Source organism: Myxocyprinus asiaticus, chromosome 5, assembly GCF_019703515.2.
Source record: "Myxocyprinus asiaticus isolate MX2 ecotype Aquarium Trade chromosome 5, UBuf_Myxa_2, whole genome shotgun sequence".
Classification (NCBI taxonomy): domain Eukaryota; kingdom Metazoa; phylum Chordata; class Actinopteri; order Cypriniformes; family Catostomidae; genus Myxocyprinus; species Myxocyprinus asiaticus.
The window spans coordinates 50,460,336-50,478,052 of NC_059348.1; the positions used below are offsets into that span (position 1 = coordinate 50,460,336).

General features: G+C 37.6%; 1 protein-coding gene across 2 annotated transcripts; it reads left to right on the forward strand.

Moving 5' to 3' along the window:
• The first annotated feature begins 898 nt into the window (after nucleotides 1-898).
• Nucleotides 899-17,577, forward strand: LOC127441546 (WD repeat-containing protein 48). Of its 2 annotated transcripts, none has more exons than XM_051699101.1 (19): nucleotides 899-4,012; nucleotides 4,685-4,825; nucleotides 5,003-5,078; nucleotides 5,205-5,287; nucleotides 7,872-8,001; nucleotides 8,533-8,621; nucleotides 9,759-9,860; nucleotides 9,949-10,173; nucleotides 10,458-10,532; nucleotides 10,659-10,761; nucleotides 11,588-11,685; nucleotides 11,774-11,881; nucleotides 12,235-12,331; nucleotides 14,457-14,552; nucleotides 14,839-14,944; nucleotides 15,040-15,127; nucleotides 15,227-15,303; nucleotides 15,756-15,948; nucleotides 16,034-17,577. In XM_051699101.1, exons 1-19 carry the CDS (start codon nucleotides 3,965-3,967, stop codon nucleotides 16,127-16,129), a joined length of 2,031 nt encoding a protein of 676 aa, XP_051555061.1. In that variant the 5' UTR covers nucleotides 899-3,964; the 3' UTR covers nucleotides 16,130-17,577. The 2 variants fall into 2 exon arrangements, with proteins under 2 accessions (XP_051555061.1, XP_051555060.1); XM_051699100.1 differs by having other exon boundaries at nucleotides 912-4,012; nucleotides 5,000-5,078.
• Nucleotides 17,578-17,717: the final 140 nt, after the last annotated feature.

Genomic DNA, 17,717 nt, shown 5'->3' on the forward strand with positions numbered 1-17,717 from the left:
GGAAATAGCCTCCCGAGAGCGTTCCAAAGATGGCCGACAGTGGACTGACTTGCTAGAAAGACTTTGATAAGGGGTGCGCCTTAATCAGTTCCCTAGTTCAGTAGTCAGGGCAATTATCAGTGTGTCGGCCATTTTAAGGGCTGTCTTATTCGCAAAATCGTTCCAGTGCACTAAAACTTTTGCTCCCCAAAAAATCCCACAATGCACCATAAAAACCAGGGAGCATCGTTGCTCACTATGTTCCATTACCGGAAACGTTGTCATGTTTTCTTAAGTCGTGAGAAGACGAGCACAAGTTATACATCTGAGATGGCGTCATGGATGGCTGCCTCGGTATGGAGCTCTCCAGTTCTTTTGCTGTTTTTGTTTGTTTTTCCTGTGTTTAGTCATTTATTTCCAATCAGTTTTACCAGAGACGAGCTGCTGAATATTCGGTAGCACACGGCAGACAATCTTTTACCAGTTTTTGTTTATTCGGACGTTCTGCTGGACATTTTCATACACATAAAACATGATATTAGAATTTTAGAGAACGAAACATCACATCACGGTTGTTTTGTTTTATTTTGTTTTGTTTTGTTTTGTTTTGTTTTGTTGTTCAATGCCATACGAACAAGAGGTAGGCTATTTATACATAGTCGCCATTGCCAGACACAATATTTTACTTACATTTTAGTTCTTTTAAAACTTTACATGTTTTCAGTGCTTTTTTTGTTATTTGTTTTTCATCACGGTTGTTTAAGCCAATGAGCATTAAGCTGTGTCATCAGCAGACATTTCCCATCATGCTTATAGTTTGCGCAGCTGGAAAAATCCAACTGTGTGCACCTAGCTCTCACAAGACTTTTTTGGCATACGTCACCATGACATCACCTGCCACTGATCCCCAGTGATCGGTACTGCGAAGAACTTGCTCATCTCAAACGAGCCTAATATTTTAGAACACCGGACTTCTAGTCTAGCAAGAGTCTCATTCGCTGTTACTAAGGTTACGTTAGGGTTAGAGCAGTGGTAGGGTTAAAGTTAGGGTTATGTTTAGGGGTTGGAGAAGGTTTAAGGTTTCTGGGAGACTCCAAATAAACACAAGAGGTCAGTGGTGGTTCTAGCTTGTATGGCGCCCTGGTGCCTCATGCCGCCCCGCCACCCCCTGCGCGCAAGATGCCGCCCTGGGCAACTGCACATGTTGCCCAAGAGATTCGTCTGAGATGAGCAAGTTCTGCGCAGAACCGATCACCGGTGATCAGCAGCAGGTGCATGCCGGTTAGAAATCTGTCTGACTTGCTGCGATGTCATGGTAGGGTGGCCAGACGTCCCGTTTTTCATGGGACAGAACCGTATTTAAGCACTTTTTCTAGTGTCCCGACTTATTCTGAAAAAATCATGTTTTGTCCTGTATTTCCCCTCTCCTAAAATTTCTCTATTACCTATGCTGCTTTCTCAGTCACGTGAGTATTCTAATCAAAGGTAGCCAAGGATATGGCTTGTAAAACCAATAAAATCACACTGTGTTATTTGAAGATTAAACTATCCAATCACAATCCCCTATCAATAGATATCCAGTTAGTGAATGGATTGAAGAGTCAGTTTGAAAGAGCACACAGACGAAATTGGAGCTGGATGCTGCTAGTTTGCCACACCAAGTGTTAGCGAATCTGACAAGGTGCACGCAAGCGAAGGACTTTTTGCTTATCATTCTGTTATGCACGGCCATAGCTTTGCACATTCATGACTTGAGAAAAGTCTTGCATTCCAGGCTGGAGGAATCATTCATACCCTCTGACATTAAAAAGCAGTTGGATGCCCTGGTTGAAGCTGGTGACATGCAAGCGGATGATTTCTTTTGTGCAGTCATAAACTTTTATTCAGCATTGGTGGATTACCTCCAAAATTGGAGCCGCTCATTTGAGAACACAGAAAAACTTGAGTGGGCCCTACTGAGAGACATTCAGAGCAGCCTCGAACACTTCTACTTCAGAATCCCTGCTCTCAGTTTGACTGACGAAACCACGCTCTTTGAAGAGTGGGCTTGCGTGAAAAACATTGTCACTCGTCACATCACTGAGTGGAACATGAACAAGACTGCCGTGTCTGAGAGAGTGACAGACGTTTTTCGTGAGCTGGAGAGCAAGACCATCAACTTCGGAGTCTTAGCCAAGGTCATGGAGTTTGTTTCATATCTGCCTAGGACATCTGCATCTATGGTGCATGTGTTCTTAATGAACGTAGCATGGACACCGGATAAATCTCGACTAATTTTGGACTGGACTGCTCTGCATTTTACGATAAACTCTTGAAAGACAAGCGCACACTGAGAAAAATTGCTGCCAGTGAAAAGTACAAGGTGACAACAGTTACAGATGCGGATGCACCCTCCACTTCGCATTGATCTGCGTTTAGTTTAGGATACGTCAATTTCATTTTTGCTGGGAGGGGGCTGTCCTGTTTTCCACAAGCAGGAATATGGTTACCCAATGTCATGGTGACGTATGCCAAAAAAGTCACATGAGAGCCAGGTGGCGCATTGCAAGCACGATGGGAAATGACTTGCTGACGACACAGTTTAATGCTTAATTGGCTTAAACAACCGTTATGTTTTGTTCTCTCTTAAAATTTTAGATTTTTTATCTCTAATATCATGTTTCAATGTGTATAACTTATATGTGAATATTCCCAACACTATGACAGTGTGATCTCTGTATGGGATATGTGATTGGTATCATATTTCTGAAATATCTAAAATATGTGTCTTTATTAAACTAAAAATGGATGGAAAGACACGTCTTATGGGGGGCATTAAATAACAGGTACAATTTAAATTTTCATTTAAAAGCAACAGAATTTAAATTTTATCCACTTTACTAACAACGAAGCACATGTTCGTGAATCACGGCATATCTGCCTTTGATCTCGTAGTGGCTGATCCACTATGAGAAGTGAGAACTGTCCGACGTTACAGCTCTTATTTCACTCCTCACCTGACTGCACCATCCTGCTCTCATCTACTTTCAAGATGAGGCGTTTGGCATCTAAGCCTATCAAGTGTCACATGAAAGGGCTGTCTACGTGCTATTTCAGCAGCACTATTGACAATAATCCACACTCAATACTGATAATGAAAAACTTAAATGTGCATTCAGTAATTCTATTCCAATACACTTTTTGTCAAATTCTGCAAATATCGCCTCACAATCTGCTAGCTCTCCATTCTGTGGGTGGGCTGAAAAAAAATCTAGTATTTGTACACAGCCCTGGCTCTATAAATGGGACAAAAACAAAGTGGATCGGACCGATCCACACAACACTATTCCAGCCAGTCAGCAACAGGGAGTGGTTCTTGCGCGTGCACAGGATGGGGGTTGGGGGCAGAGCGAGAGGGAAATTCATTAGAAGAGCGATGGAAAATCTGGCTGATGCGAACTTTCTAAACTCCAAGAAGAACAAATGGCTGAAAAACAGACCAAGAGAAAAAGGTCAGACGAATATAAACTAAAAAAGGAAGATTACGAGAAGTCGAGGGCTAGGGGCCGCGTCAACATCGGCAAGGCTTTTCAGCGGTGGAGAGACTTCCGAGAGGTAAAAGGCTTGAAGACGGATGCAGAAGTTGCTCTTTTTCTTCTCAATAGGTGGGTAACATCAATTTTGCTATGTTTCACAGAACCCATATATGCTGATGTTGTGATGTTAGATTTAGTAGCAGGAGAGTTGTGAGTTTCTGGAGCTTGTGGGGGGCGGAGCTTCAAAGGAGCACTAAAAGGAAGGGTGTGTTTGTTTTGGCAGTTGAGTTCGAATATCAACAGTGTTTCTCAGGAATCGCTGAGTGCACCTTTAAATAGCCATTGAATAAATGGGAGAATAATGTGGAGAGGGGAAATAGGAAAGTTATACGAAGCCACGCCCACTTACGGCTCAAAATCGACTTGTCATCACCCGGAAGTGACGCAGTCTGTTACTGTCAACAAGCAAGATGGCGGCTCATCACAGGCAGAATGCCGCTGGAAGGAGAAAAGTCCAGGTGAAATTTCACAGATAATATTTCACGGCTTCAAAAGAAGGGATATGTATTACACATGTGATGCCTTTGATCAGTATACCGTCCATAATATTTAAGAAAAGGCAGAACGCGTGTTACCATAGTACAGTGAATGCAAATATGGAACTACCATGGTGCTGTGATGTATACCAATGTAACGATTACTAACGAATAATTGTCATATTAATAAACAATGGAAACTGACACCATAAATCCACTAAAATCACTATGGGAGTAGTTGGTTAAACGTAATAGCAAAATAGCTTAGAAAAGTGAAGTTAGTGTTTGCAGATGGCACTTGGTTTGACATTTTGTTACCTAAGGTAATGATATTCATACATTTTAAGAGTCTATATACTTTTGGGGCTACTTTACACGTACATGGTCTTGAAATTGAATTTATTTGATCATTCAATACAGTTAGCCTCTAAATAACTACAACAGTCTTTTCTTTAGTCTCAGATCCAAATGTTTATGGTTATGCAAATTATATTGAGCTCATATCTAGTTACAGATTTGAAAGCTGCAAATATCCTTATGCTAGCTTGTAAGGCTCTCCTTGTGTGCCACTTTTTTACTTTAGTAATGTGTAGTTGACCGTTCCGTCTGTACACGTCTTATGAAGTCATGTTATTTATTATCATCTGTTCACAGGTGTCTTATGTGATTAGAGAGGAGGTGGAGAAGTACAATCGTAATGGTGTTAATGCTCTTCAGTTGGATCCCGCCGTTAATAGACTGTTCACTGCTGGACGAGATTCCATCATCAGGTTATGGAGTGTCAATCAACACAAGGTACACTCTGTGATTTCTGTTTTCATGATTTGTGGATAGACATTCATGTGGTCCCTAGTTTTATGAATGTGTGGCAATGTTTGTGGTGCATTGGCGGTTAATTTTCAAAATGAATATTCTGTCATCATTTTACGTGGTTGGTATGACTGAACTAACAGCTGTTTTCTATTACAGCAGGACCCATACATCGCTTCAATGGAGCATCACACAGACTGGGTGAATGACATTATCCTCTGCTGCAATGGAAAAACATGTACGTTTATGTATTGCTTTGAAGTCTTAAAAAGTACATAAACACAGGCTGTCACTGTAACTGATTGACCAAATATATCTCAGTCCAGCATTTTTCCCTGTTTGAGTATATTGTTCTGCCTTATAGTGATATCAGCCTCCTCGGACACCACAGTGAAAGTTTGGAATGCACACAAGGGATTCTGCATGTCAACGTTACGAACGCATAAGGTTGGTTTGTATTGAATTAAACATAAAGTAGTTTGAATCTTAGTATTGCACCTTAATTGTGTTTAAAGTTTTCACCTATGTTGATGGTCGTCAGTTTAGTGATAAAGTCTGGTCAACTTTGCAGCTTATTCTAGCCAAGAACCGCCCACTTAGAAAGCAAGAGACTGTATGAATGAGAAAACAAGTGAAATGTAAAGTTCTGCTGGTGGACATCTTTTATTATTTGCCACCAACTGCCTCGAACAAAACCCTTAAATGTCAAAGATTTGATGCCACAAACCTCTGGAACTTTGACAAATCCAGCAACTAGTCTTATCCTTTAAAGTGCTCATTGTATCAGCCTGGTACCTTGTAAACGGGACTTTTTCCCTGGCAGACCGACAAGCCAATCATATTGGAACTTGCGATTTTGAGAAAGTTGGTACTAGTGTTGTCAAAAGTACCAGTCCTTCAGTACCAAGTCGATATTTAAAAGATGTTATAATACCAGTGTTTCTGCAGTAAGGGTAGCACCTACTCAATTTGGTCCCCGTGTGCTGTCTGGCTGACAAGACTGCTGCTTTCAAATGCTCACACGCTTATGAGTGCGTGTTCTGTGACTCCTTTTACACTGAAATGGCCAAATAAATGAATTAAAATAGTGTTATTTCCTAGTGTTATTATTAATCCATGTGATTATTAAACTGCTGATTTAATTAAATGAATAAAGTGTGCATGTGCTTCGCGCTTCAGCACACACGTGAATGTGTGAAGCTGCTTATACGCTGAAAACACAGACTGATCTAAACACCACATTTTATGAGCATCACACGCTGTGCTTGCTGTAGTAGATTACAGAAGAGAGCGCAGATTTACTGTAAAGAGTGCAGAGCCTGCAGACTAAATATTTATAGAATTAAATTGCAACATTTTGCGCATAATAGTCACACTGGGCCATATAACCAACGTTTTAACTAGGGATGTGCAAAATTACCAATTTTCATAATTGACTAGTCAGTGTTAAGGATAATAATGTATAATTAGGCTTTGTTATGTTCACATGATCCCAAACACATGCGTTTCAGAGGGATAAATGGACAATAAGCGCATGGTAACTAATGGATATTTTAACATATAAATAGGCTAAATAACTATCAAAGTAAGAGAAGTAAGAAATAAGTAAGGCTCCAATACAGAGCAGCACAAAACCGTTTATGCACATCCTGAACGCAGAATGACATGCTTCAATGTAACCAGAGCACTTGGGAGTCTCATGGTGATCCTGCACATTCAAAATCCGAGAACTGCAAGATAATGATGAGGGTATACATCTAGTTCACGACATCAAGCAGTTTAAACCTTTTTTTTTTTTTTACAGCAATTATTTATTTAAGCAGTGTCAGACAGAATCAGCAAAAGAGTTTAATCTCCCCAGCACCTCACAAATACATGAACATTATTCATGGCAGAGGATTTAACATCTTACAGTGGTAGTTTTGAAATGTATTATTGGTACAGCATTTTGATGTAACAAAAACATAAAAAGACTAAACTGAAAGCATTAAAGTGGAAAAACTTTACCGTTTTACCGTGCTGGCTATTATTCACTTTTAAGCACAGCAAGCTGTAATTACGTAAAAACGCTCTCCAAGAAGTTGGGGGTTTCAATTAATTTGAGAATTGTGTCCCCATTAAAACCACCACCACAAAAAATATTAATATTAATTAATGTTAATTAATTTGAATGGTAATATAATCGACTAGTTAGTTGTTGGACGACTAGTCGATTAGTCGACCACCATGACACATCACTAGTCTTAACCGGAAGTGTGAAACTACCGTCAAAAACACAGAACGGACAAGCCTTCGCGTCAAAATAAAAGTTGGATTCAAAATAAAAGCTTTACAGGAGAATTGGGAGAAATCGCAACAGAATTATATAACTACTGTATAGTGCAATGTAGTATTTACTGTAATAATAATTATTGTTAACATATTTAAGCAATATCTTTTTATATCAATATAAAACAAACAAGAGTGCTCTGTTATGCAGCACTTTATTTGACAAAAATAAGACCAGTTTTGTGTTTTGTATTATGCTGTGAGGATCTTTACTGAAGCACTTAATTTGATTAAAAATGCAATGGTATGTTGAAAAGTAATTGTTCTATTTTCATTTGATTAAAGTTTTATTAATTCATTTGATTAGACACTACATTGATGATGAAGTTGATGAAACTTTAAAACATGGAACGAAATCGCAGAATTTGGAGAGAAAAAACTGAATTTACAAAAAAAATTATAAAACTAGGGTCTTAAAAAAACTTGAAGCATTGTTCACTTAATTGAGAAACTCAAGGAACATGCAATTGTTTTATTTATAAATTAAATTGATACATTGAACTTTGTTAAATAGGCTAAAGGAGTGTGTTCAGTAGCATATTACATATTTTTTATTTTTTGTGGTATCAAAATTGGTATCGACAATCATGAAATTTTACTGGCATTGGTACCGACTACTGAAAGTTTGTACTATTTCTGCAATATGAGACTACATATGAGATTCTGTTGATGCTGTTAATGATGGTTGTTCTTCACACTTCAGGACTACGTCAAAGCTTTAGCATATGCAAAAGACAAGGAACTGGTAGCTTCAGCGGGACTGGACAGGCAGATCTTCCTGTGGGATGTAAACACACTGACAGCTCTGACCGCATCGAATAACACAGTCACCAGTGAGTATACTTGCTCTTCTATTCACCATCTTGCCACCATCAATGAGAACATGCTTGTATTTTTCATTTTAAAAGAATTGTTGTTATTTAGGATATTAGGAATGCAATTTGTACCACCTCCATAATTATTCATGAGAAGGTGTGGCTTTAACCTATGACAGGTGCCTTTTTTTTGCCATCCTGAAGCAGGGGCCGAAGTGAATTTGCATGGTGCAAAGGCTCAAAATTGCATGTGACCGACACCTCTGAAATGTTTGTTTGCAGCATGTGTTTTTACTGAAGAGTGTCCAGAATTATGGGCTTGTTTGAAATAAAAAAAGAAATAGATTCAGGGTGCAAATACTTTATTTATTTGTGTTAATGTAATCCTGTAATCCATAAAATGTAACTGTAATCTGATTATGCACATTATGACATTTAATGTAATCCAATTACAAGTACTTGATTTTTGTAAATTGATTACATAATCCAGATTACATGTAATCCTTTACTACGAAGCACTGATTATAATGTACATAATTTCTGTCACAGCTTCTTCATTGAGTGGAAATAAGGACTCCATCTACAGTCTAGCCATGAATCAGATGGGAACAGTTATCATCTCAGGATCAACAGAGAAGGTTAGCATTTCCTTACCTTACCTCTGGAAGATCTTACTAGATCTTACTCAGGTGTCTTCACTTTGAAATAATTATTTTTTTGCTTATTTATTAAAGAGTAGAGGTAGACCGATATATCGGTTTTAATCGGTGCCGATAGTTGCTTTTTACAACTATTGTTATCGGCAAAAATTTGTGCCGATAGTTTTTTCATGATTTCTTCATTTCAAAATAAGATGGTTGAACAATAAACTGCATCTGGGATTTTATTCATTTAGGACTCTTAGGACATATTTTTTTTTAACATTCTATAAATCGATTTTAAAAACTAACGTCCGATTAATCGTTTATCTGCCTTTTCCACCACCTTAGTTATCGGCAAAATCCACTATCAGTCGACCTCTATTAAAGAGGTCATGAGATGCCTTTTTTATTATTTAATATGTTCCTTGAGGTTCACTTATTATATTAGTAGATATTAGTAGCCATATGTTTCTAAAATATGATAATTTCCCACCCTCATTATGACCCTCTATTAGAAACTTTTTGATGCTGCTTTTCCATTAAGACTCGACAGTAAACGCCCACTGTTCTGATTGGCTCTCTTCTCTTGACTGACCTGCTCTGTCCTTGCCATCTCAGTGCTCATCACTACTGGGCATGGCTACGGAAGTGATAAGGTACAGTAGGCGTCGATGTGTTGTTGTGGAGGCGGTCCGATGCAAATGTATACCACAGTGTGACATCACAATGTGGAGGAAGTAGAGAACGAGACGTTTTGGAAGCTTGGTTTCAACAAATGCTCTTTTTGATGTAAAGAGGAAGTTTTGAGTTCTGAAACGTATAGTATGTTTTTACAGGACAATGAACTCTTAAATGTAAAAAGATCAAGGAAAATTTGATTTCTCGTGTCATGATCCCTTGGTGCTGGAAGCAACGTTAGAAGTTCTTTAATGATTCGTTTCAACTACCACACTCTCAGCTTTCTGCTCCCCATTTATGGGCTTCCCTGTGAATGTGCAAAAAAACGGACAAGCAGAAAGCACATAAACGTTTTTTGATTGGCTAAACAAACTATAATAGGGGCATTTTCTTTGTGCCATTATATTAAAATTAAATTTACATGACACGTTTTTTCATTTTTGTGTTTTGCATCAGGTCTTGAGAGTTTGGGATCCACGAACATGTGCCAAATTAATGAAGTTAAAAGGCCACAAGGACAATGTCAAATCATTATTACTAAACCGAGACGGCACTCAAGTAAGTCTTTGAGTCAAACCAAACACTGCTTTTGTTAATGGTATATCCATTAGATGGCATGAAAAAACATGTTTGTTTCTTTGTCTAGTGTCTCTCTGGTAGTTCAGATGGCACGATACGATTGTGGTCTCTCGGCCAGCAACGATGTATCGCCACATACCGCGTTCACGATGAGGGCGTCTGGGCCCTGCAGGTGAACGAGGCGTTCACACACATCTACTCTGGTGGACGAGACCGAAAGATCTACTGCACAGACCTTCGTAACCCTGACATGCGTGTGCTCATATGTGAAGAGAATGCTCCTGTTCTGAAGGTGATTTAGAGCTTGTGCTTTGTGCTGTGTAGTGTTGTAAAATATGACGATATTTCACCCAAAATGAAAATTCATTTATGCATTCTCCAAACCAGTATGGTCTGATTTTCTTTCTTCAGTGGAACAAAAAAGGAGATGTTAGGCAGAATGTTAGCCTCAGTCACTATTTCATTGTATTGAAAGTGAATGGTGACTGAGGCTTTTTGTGTTCCACTGAAGAAAGCCATATGGGTTTGAAACATCATGAGAGTGAGTAAACCTTTTTATCTCAACCTTATATGTAGATGGAATTGGACAGATCAGTAGATCCTCCTCAAGCCATTTGGGTGGCCACAAGTAAATCATTTGTGAACAAATGGGTGAGTAACATTGGGTGAACAAATTATGCCTGCATCTCCAGTGTAATCGAAGTGCTTTAATTTAAATAAAATCACATTGTTCAATCAACTCATATCTATCTTTGTTTGTTTAATTGTCATTGTCAGTCTCTAAAGGGAATGCATAACTTTAGAGCATCTGGGGACTTTGACAGTGACTGCAGTGCCCCTTTAACTCCGTTGTGCACACAGCCAGAGCAGGTCATCAAAGGTAAAATCAACACTTTATGCTAAAATGACCTTTAAAGAGATAGTTCACCCCAAAATTAGAATTTTCTCATCATTTACGCACCCTCATGCCATCCCAGATGTGTGTGACTTTCTTTCTTCTGCAGAACACAAATTAAGATTTTTAGAAGAATATTTCAGCTCTGTAGGTCCATACAGTGCAAGTGAATGGTGACCAAAACTTTGAAGCTCCAAAAATCACATCCAGTGGTTTAATCCATGTCTTCAGAAACAATAAGGTAGGTGTGGGTGAGAAACTGATCAATATTTAAGTCCTTTTTTACTATAAATCTCCACCTTTGACCAGCCCCGACCAGTAGGTAGCTGAATGTGAAAGTGAAAGTCACTTCCATACCAGAATGTTGATGTGAAAGGGAAAGTGTAGATTTACAGTACAAAATTGACTATTTCTCACCCCACTTATCATATTGCTTCTGAAGACATGTGTTTAACCACTGGAATCTTATGGATTACTTTTGTGCTGCCTTAATGTGTTTTTTGGAGCTTCTGAGTTCTGGTCACCATTCACTTGCATTGTATGGACCTAAAGTGCTGAGACATTCTTCCAAAATTCTTTGTTTGTGTTCTGCAGAAGAAAGAAAGTCATGCACATCTGGGATGGCATGAGGGTGAGTATATAATAAGAGAATTTTCATTTTTGGGTGAACTGTCCCTTTAACTCACTGGAGGGAAAGGAATAAATGCAATTCTTTCTTCTGTCCATTTGTGCCCCTTTGGCTCCAAACCATTGAAATGTGCTAGTCTGTTGTCTGTAATTGATTTAAACTTAGACTTGACTGTGATTTCAGGTGGCACCAGCATCGTTCAGTGTCATATTCTCAATGACAAGAGACATATCCTCACCAAAGACAGCAATGACAGTGTGGCATTCTGGGATGTGCTCAAAGTAAGAGCAGATCATGAGAATTTACCATCACCTGTTGTGGTATTTTCTTTGGATTAGCCCTCATAGAATGTTGTTTGGTGTTTTATAGGCATGTAAGGGGGAAGACCTGGGGAAAGTAGACTTTGACGAGGAAATTAAAAAGCAGTTTAAGATGGTCTATGTGCCAAACTGGTTTTCTGTAGATCTCAAAACAGGGGTAAGTATTAGAGGTCTTTAAGAAATGTACAAATTAAGAAGGCAGTGATAAAGCAGTAAGACATGAAAGACCATGTGTTACAGTGATTTTACCATGGTAAAGGGCATTTTACTAACTGTACTGTACTGCCTTAAATGGTTTATTGTTTTTATAGAAAGGGTGAAAAAGTAATATGATACAAGACTTGAATTAATAATAATAATTGAATTAAACTGATGTGCAGGTATGCATATAGTGACTATTTAATGTCTTTCAACGCTGTTCATATGATCAGATTTCAGAGCTGGAAATGACTTTTTATTTTTTATTTTTTATTTTTTATTTTTAATAATATTATTTTTGCTGTTGTTTAGATGCTGACTATTACCCTGGATGAAAGTGATTGCTTTGCCGCGTGGGTGGCAGCTAAAGGTGCAGGTTTTAAAAGTCCTGATGGTTCTGACCCGAAACGTATGTTCCTATTTATTTCATTTTAAGGCTGTCTTAGTGAATTGTTATTGCATAGTCTTTGTTTTTTCTTACAGTTACTGCTGTGACTAAGTAGTTTGTTCTCTTAAAAGTAAGCTGAAAACTAATATTTTTTAGGGCTGTCGATTTAACACATTAATTCAGTGCGATTCATTTGATAAAAACGAACGCATTAACACAATTAATCATGTCCCAGGACCGTAATGTACCACCTATTTTCTTCAGGGGACAGTAAGCGAAATTTCAGCTGTATAGGCAACCCACAGCTTATACAGAGAACAAACAAACCCTTCAGTAGACAGCACAACACAAGGCTGCATTCTTGCATTCAAAACACTGCTTAAAGAAGCTCAAATCTGAACTAAGGGATCTCAAGACGTGTTCTTCTAAGTATTAAACTACGTTTAACTGAACACAGCGACCTCAAAATGGTATGTTTATGAAGCGACGCAACCAAAGTAAGACGCTCCAAAAAGCATCTGTCTGAAGCAAATGTACATTGACGGGTCCTTTTAGACAAGCCCTCATAATAAATCCCTGACTGATTGACACATTCACTTGCAAAATGGATCGCTGTGAACTGTATGCCAATGATTGCTTATGTTCTATAATATGCAAATAAATAATACATTGGATTCTAAAGTCGCTTTTTGTATTGTCTTATCAATGCATAACTCCTCTGCCACAATAATGTCATGCATTTTAATTATCTTAATATCTTTTTATAATATTATATATATATATTATTTGTAAATATTTAAAGATAACTATAATTATTTCATCATTACATATTTTTTGTTATTTGAGGAGCTTTCAAAGCAAATATTTATATATGCGATTAATTCGATTAATTAATTGGGACACCATGTTATTAATTCAGTTAAAAATCGTAACCAGCCTAATTTTATATATATATATATATATATATATATATATATATATATATATATATATATATATATATATATACTGCAAAACACACTTAAAGGGATAGTTCACCCAAAAATGAAAATTATCTTATCATTCACTCACCCTCATGCCATCCCAGATGTGTATGGCTTTCTTCTGCTGAACACAAAGACTTTTAGAAGAATATCTCAGCTCTGTAGGTCCATACAATGCAAGTGAATGGTGATCAGACCTTTGAAGGTCCAAAAGGCAGTATAAAAGTACCCCAGAAGACTCCAGTGGTTAAATCCATATCTTCAGAACTGATATAATAGGTGTGGGTGAGAAACAGATCAATATTTAAGTCCTTTTTTACTCAGAATCTCCACTTTAAATTTCCACTTTCACATCTGAAAGTTAGAGTAAAAAAACTGACTTAAATTTTTAAGCCCCCACCTATTATATCAGTTCTGAAGATATGGATTTAACCACTGGAGTCTTCTGGGGTACTTTTATACTGCCTTATGGACCTTCAAAGGTCTGATCACCATTCACTTGCGTTGTATGGACCTACAGAGCTGAGATATTCTTCTACAAATCTTTGTTTGTGTTCTGCTGAAGAAAGAAAGTCATACACATCTGGGATGGCATGAGGGTGAGTAAATAGTGAGAGAAAATTGGGTAAACTATCCCTTTAAATATAGCCAAAATATCCTATATTTCAAGCCTAAATCCAATATCCCCACTCCAAGTAAGTAAACACTGAGCCGCTGTGGCGCTTTCAACATTCCTCTGTTTGAGCGACCTGACCACACCTGGCATAGCAACATTGTCTCGAACAATGTTGCGAGTATGGGATTACATGTTTGTTCATCCAATGGCAAATTGGTGAGAGTGTTCAGTTTGAAAATTCACTATTCATTATATTATTTTTGCAGTTCCGTTTTATATCACTGGTGGTGCAGAAATGACACACCACCTTTAAAACTATGCCGAAAAGCTAAAAATTAAGCATCCTTTTAAAAACAAACAATTATTACTTTTTAAAAGTATTACATTTTGCTTCTCAACTAAAAGTATCTTGTTTTGACATTTTAAATATTTATTTCTTGGTTATGCATTGTTAGTATTCTGACCTTACATCAATGAGAGTTCTGTAACATTCTGTATTACTATGCTTTGTGTTTATATACAGTATGTGTGTGTATGTCTGTTACAGTAAATCTAGGTGGGCTGCTCCTGCAGGCTCTATTGGAGTTCTGGCCCAGAACTCACATAAACCCAATGGAAGAGGAGGAAAACGAGCTCAACCATGGTATACATTCTTTTTTTGTTGTTGTTGTTTTTTTTTTTGAGGTATTATGGCTCTGTTCCAAACCTTATTGAGCTGTTTTGCCATCTACTGCCTACAAAGGAAGTAACAAATAAAGTAAGTGACTATGATACCTAAAAATGCTATCAACGTAGGCAGCTCGCCTTAGTAGGCTAGGGTTTGGAACAGAGCCAAAACAAAAGCTTCCAGTCATATTGCTGAAGTATAGCTGAGATTCAGCCAAATATTAATATGCAACTGGTTTCTGACTTCATCATTTTCTCTCTAGTAAACAGCGAACAGGAGAGTCGAGCACAAAAGGGCAACGGCTATTTCCAGGTTCCTCCACACACTCCTGTCATCTTTGGTGAAACAGGTGGAAGAACACTGTTTAGGTCAGATTAACATTTAACAATACTTATTAAACCTATCTGACATTTACTTCCTTTATCTTGTCTTTAGTGTAAACCACCTTTCCTTCAAATTCCAGGTTATTATGTCGTGATTCCGGGGGAGAGACGGAGTCCTTGTTACTGAATGAAACTGTACCTCAGTGGGTTATTGATATCACTGTAGATGTGAGTGTTTAAAATATCACAGTCATTTCTTTGCATACAACAAATGGCCTTTAAAAGTGCATTTAATCGCATATTAACTGCTTTTCTTTCCTGCAACAGAAAAACATGCCAAAATTCAACAAGATTCCATTCTACCTCCAGCCTCATTCATCATCTGGAGCCAAAACCCTTAAAAAGTATGCTGTGTTTCTGAAGTTGTTGATCTTGGTGATGATATACACAGACTTTTATTTTTTATTTCATTTTTTTATTCTGGTAGTAATACATTCCTAGACATCTTATAAAACGAATTATTTTTGAAGCAAAGAATAATGTAAATCCTTGAATGTAAATATTTTCACTGCAAGAATGGCTTATAGAAGTTAAATGCCAAATCTGGTGATGTTTATGCAGAAAACATATGCAAAAATCTTCCAATGTTATGAGACAAAATAAACTTGTATTAAATCTCTTAATATTTTACAATTAACATGTTTCCCCTTGTTTTTAGGAGATTTGTGTTGCAACAAGATATTAATAAAAAAAAAAAAAATTATTATTACTATTATAATTTTTTTTTTACAGAATCATAATTTTCCAAAGCCTCCAGTAATCTGTGTGCGTTTTCATGATGGTCTGTTGTTTTTAGGGATCGTCTGTCTGCCAGTGACATGCTGCAGGTGCGTAAAGTGATGGAGCACGTTTATGAGAAGATCATTAACCTCGACACTGAGTCACAAAGCACCAGCTCATCAGCCAATGAGAAACCAGGAGAGCAGGAGAAAGAGGAAGACGTGGCAGTGATAGCTGAAGAGAAGATTGAGCTTATGTGTTTAGATCAGGTCAGACTTAAAGAAACTCTTTACAGTTTTGGTTGTTACTTTTTTCCTGCATTAACATACATTTACATATTGTTCTCTTTTGAAGGTTTTAGATCCAAACATGGATCTCAGGACTGTTAAGCATTTTATCTGGAAGAGTGGTGGAGATCTGACCCTTCATTATAAACAGAAATCCACGTGAGAGCCGAGGACCCCTCAGACCACTGTAAAAAGACCCTAGTCACCTTCAACATGCATTGACTCCAAATAAAGCACCCTGGAGTGCCCTGCTGTTCTCAGCTCTAATAGTCACCCATGAAGAATGTTTTTTCCGGTTCTCATTGTGCAGACTCAAGATAGTGAAACAGCAGGAGAAATCTGACTGACAGTTGAGGGTTAGAGTCTTAATGGGATAGTTCACCAAAAAGTGAAAATTCTCTTATCATTTACTCACCCATCCTAGATGTGTACAACTTACTTTCTTCTGCAGAACACAAAGATTTTTAGAAGAATATCTCAGCTCTGTAGGTCCATTCAATGCAAGTGAATGGTGGCCAGAACTTTGAAGATCCAAATAGCACATAAAGTAAACCATACAACTCCAGTGGTTAAATCCATGTCTTCAGAAACGATATGATAGGTGTGGGTGAGAAACGGCTCAAAGTCTTTTTTACTACAAATTTTCCTCCCTGCCCAGTTAGTAGCGATATGCACGAAGAATGTGAATCGCCAAAAACAAAGTGAAAGTGGAGATTTATAGTAAAAAAGGACTTAAATATTGATCTGTTTCACACCCACACCTATCATATCGTTTATGAAGACATGGATTAAACCATCATATGGATTACTTTTATGCTGCCTTTATGTGCTTTTTGGATCTTCAAATTTCTGGCCATTATTCACTTGCATTGTATGGACCTACAGAGCTGAAATATTCTGAAGTTCTTTGTGTTCTGTAGATGAAAGAAAGTCACACATCTGGGATGGGCGAGTAAATTATATTATTTTCATTTTAGGGTAAACTATCCCTTTACGATTGACCACAGATTGACACAGTTACTGCAATGTGCAGTAAACTATACATTGTAATTCGTGCAGGCCTTTTTCGGCCTTTTACATTTTCCATTATTTTTTGTTGCATTTTTGTTATAACCATGTTTGGGGATGTTATGTCCTGTTTAACAAGCATGATGATGATGACATGATGAAGGTTTGTGTGCATATATGGACTCACTGTGTGAGAAATCATGTCACTGCACACCAGTACTAACATTCTCAAACATTCCAGAGACTTTAAAGATCACAGCTAGAATCACAGCTAGTGAAGCCGGCAATCAAGACTGAATTTCCATTTTAAAAGTTCACTCTTGCTGATTTCCTTTATGGGGATGAGGTCATAACTGGCTTAAACAAAAACCAATCAACACAGGTAGATTTTTGCCCATTATTACCCCTATTTCACATTGCATCTAAATACTTTTACCAGCATTCTTACTGGCTTATCCAATGCGCACAAGTGAAGTGTGTTTAAGTTTTGACGTTGAAAGCAGACAATAACGCGATGATTTCAAATCTCATGTAAACGCTGTTCTCTTGCATTGTCTGATTAAGCGCACTCATTTGTGACATTATTTTCATGACAATTAAACACATTTTCTCCAACACAATTTTTTTAATATTTTATCACTATTTATATCATGTTGTACATGTTTTTAATTATAAAAGAAATATTTGTCTGGATTGGAGCAGATTTAGAGAATGAGAATTATGAAGAATTATACATTACTAAC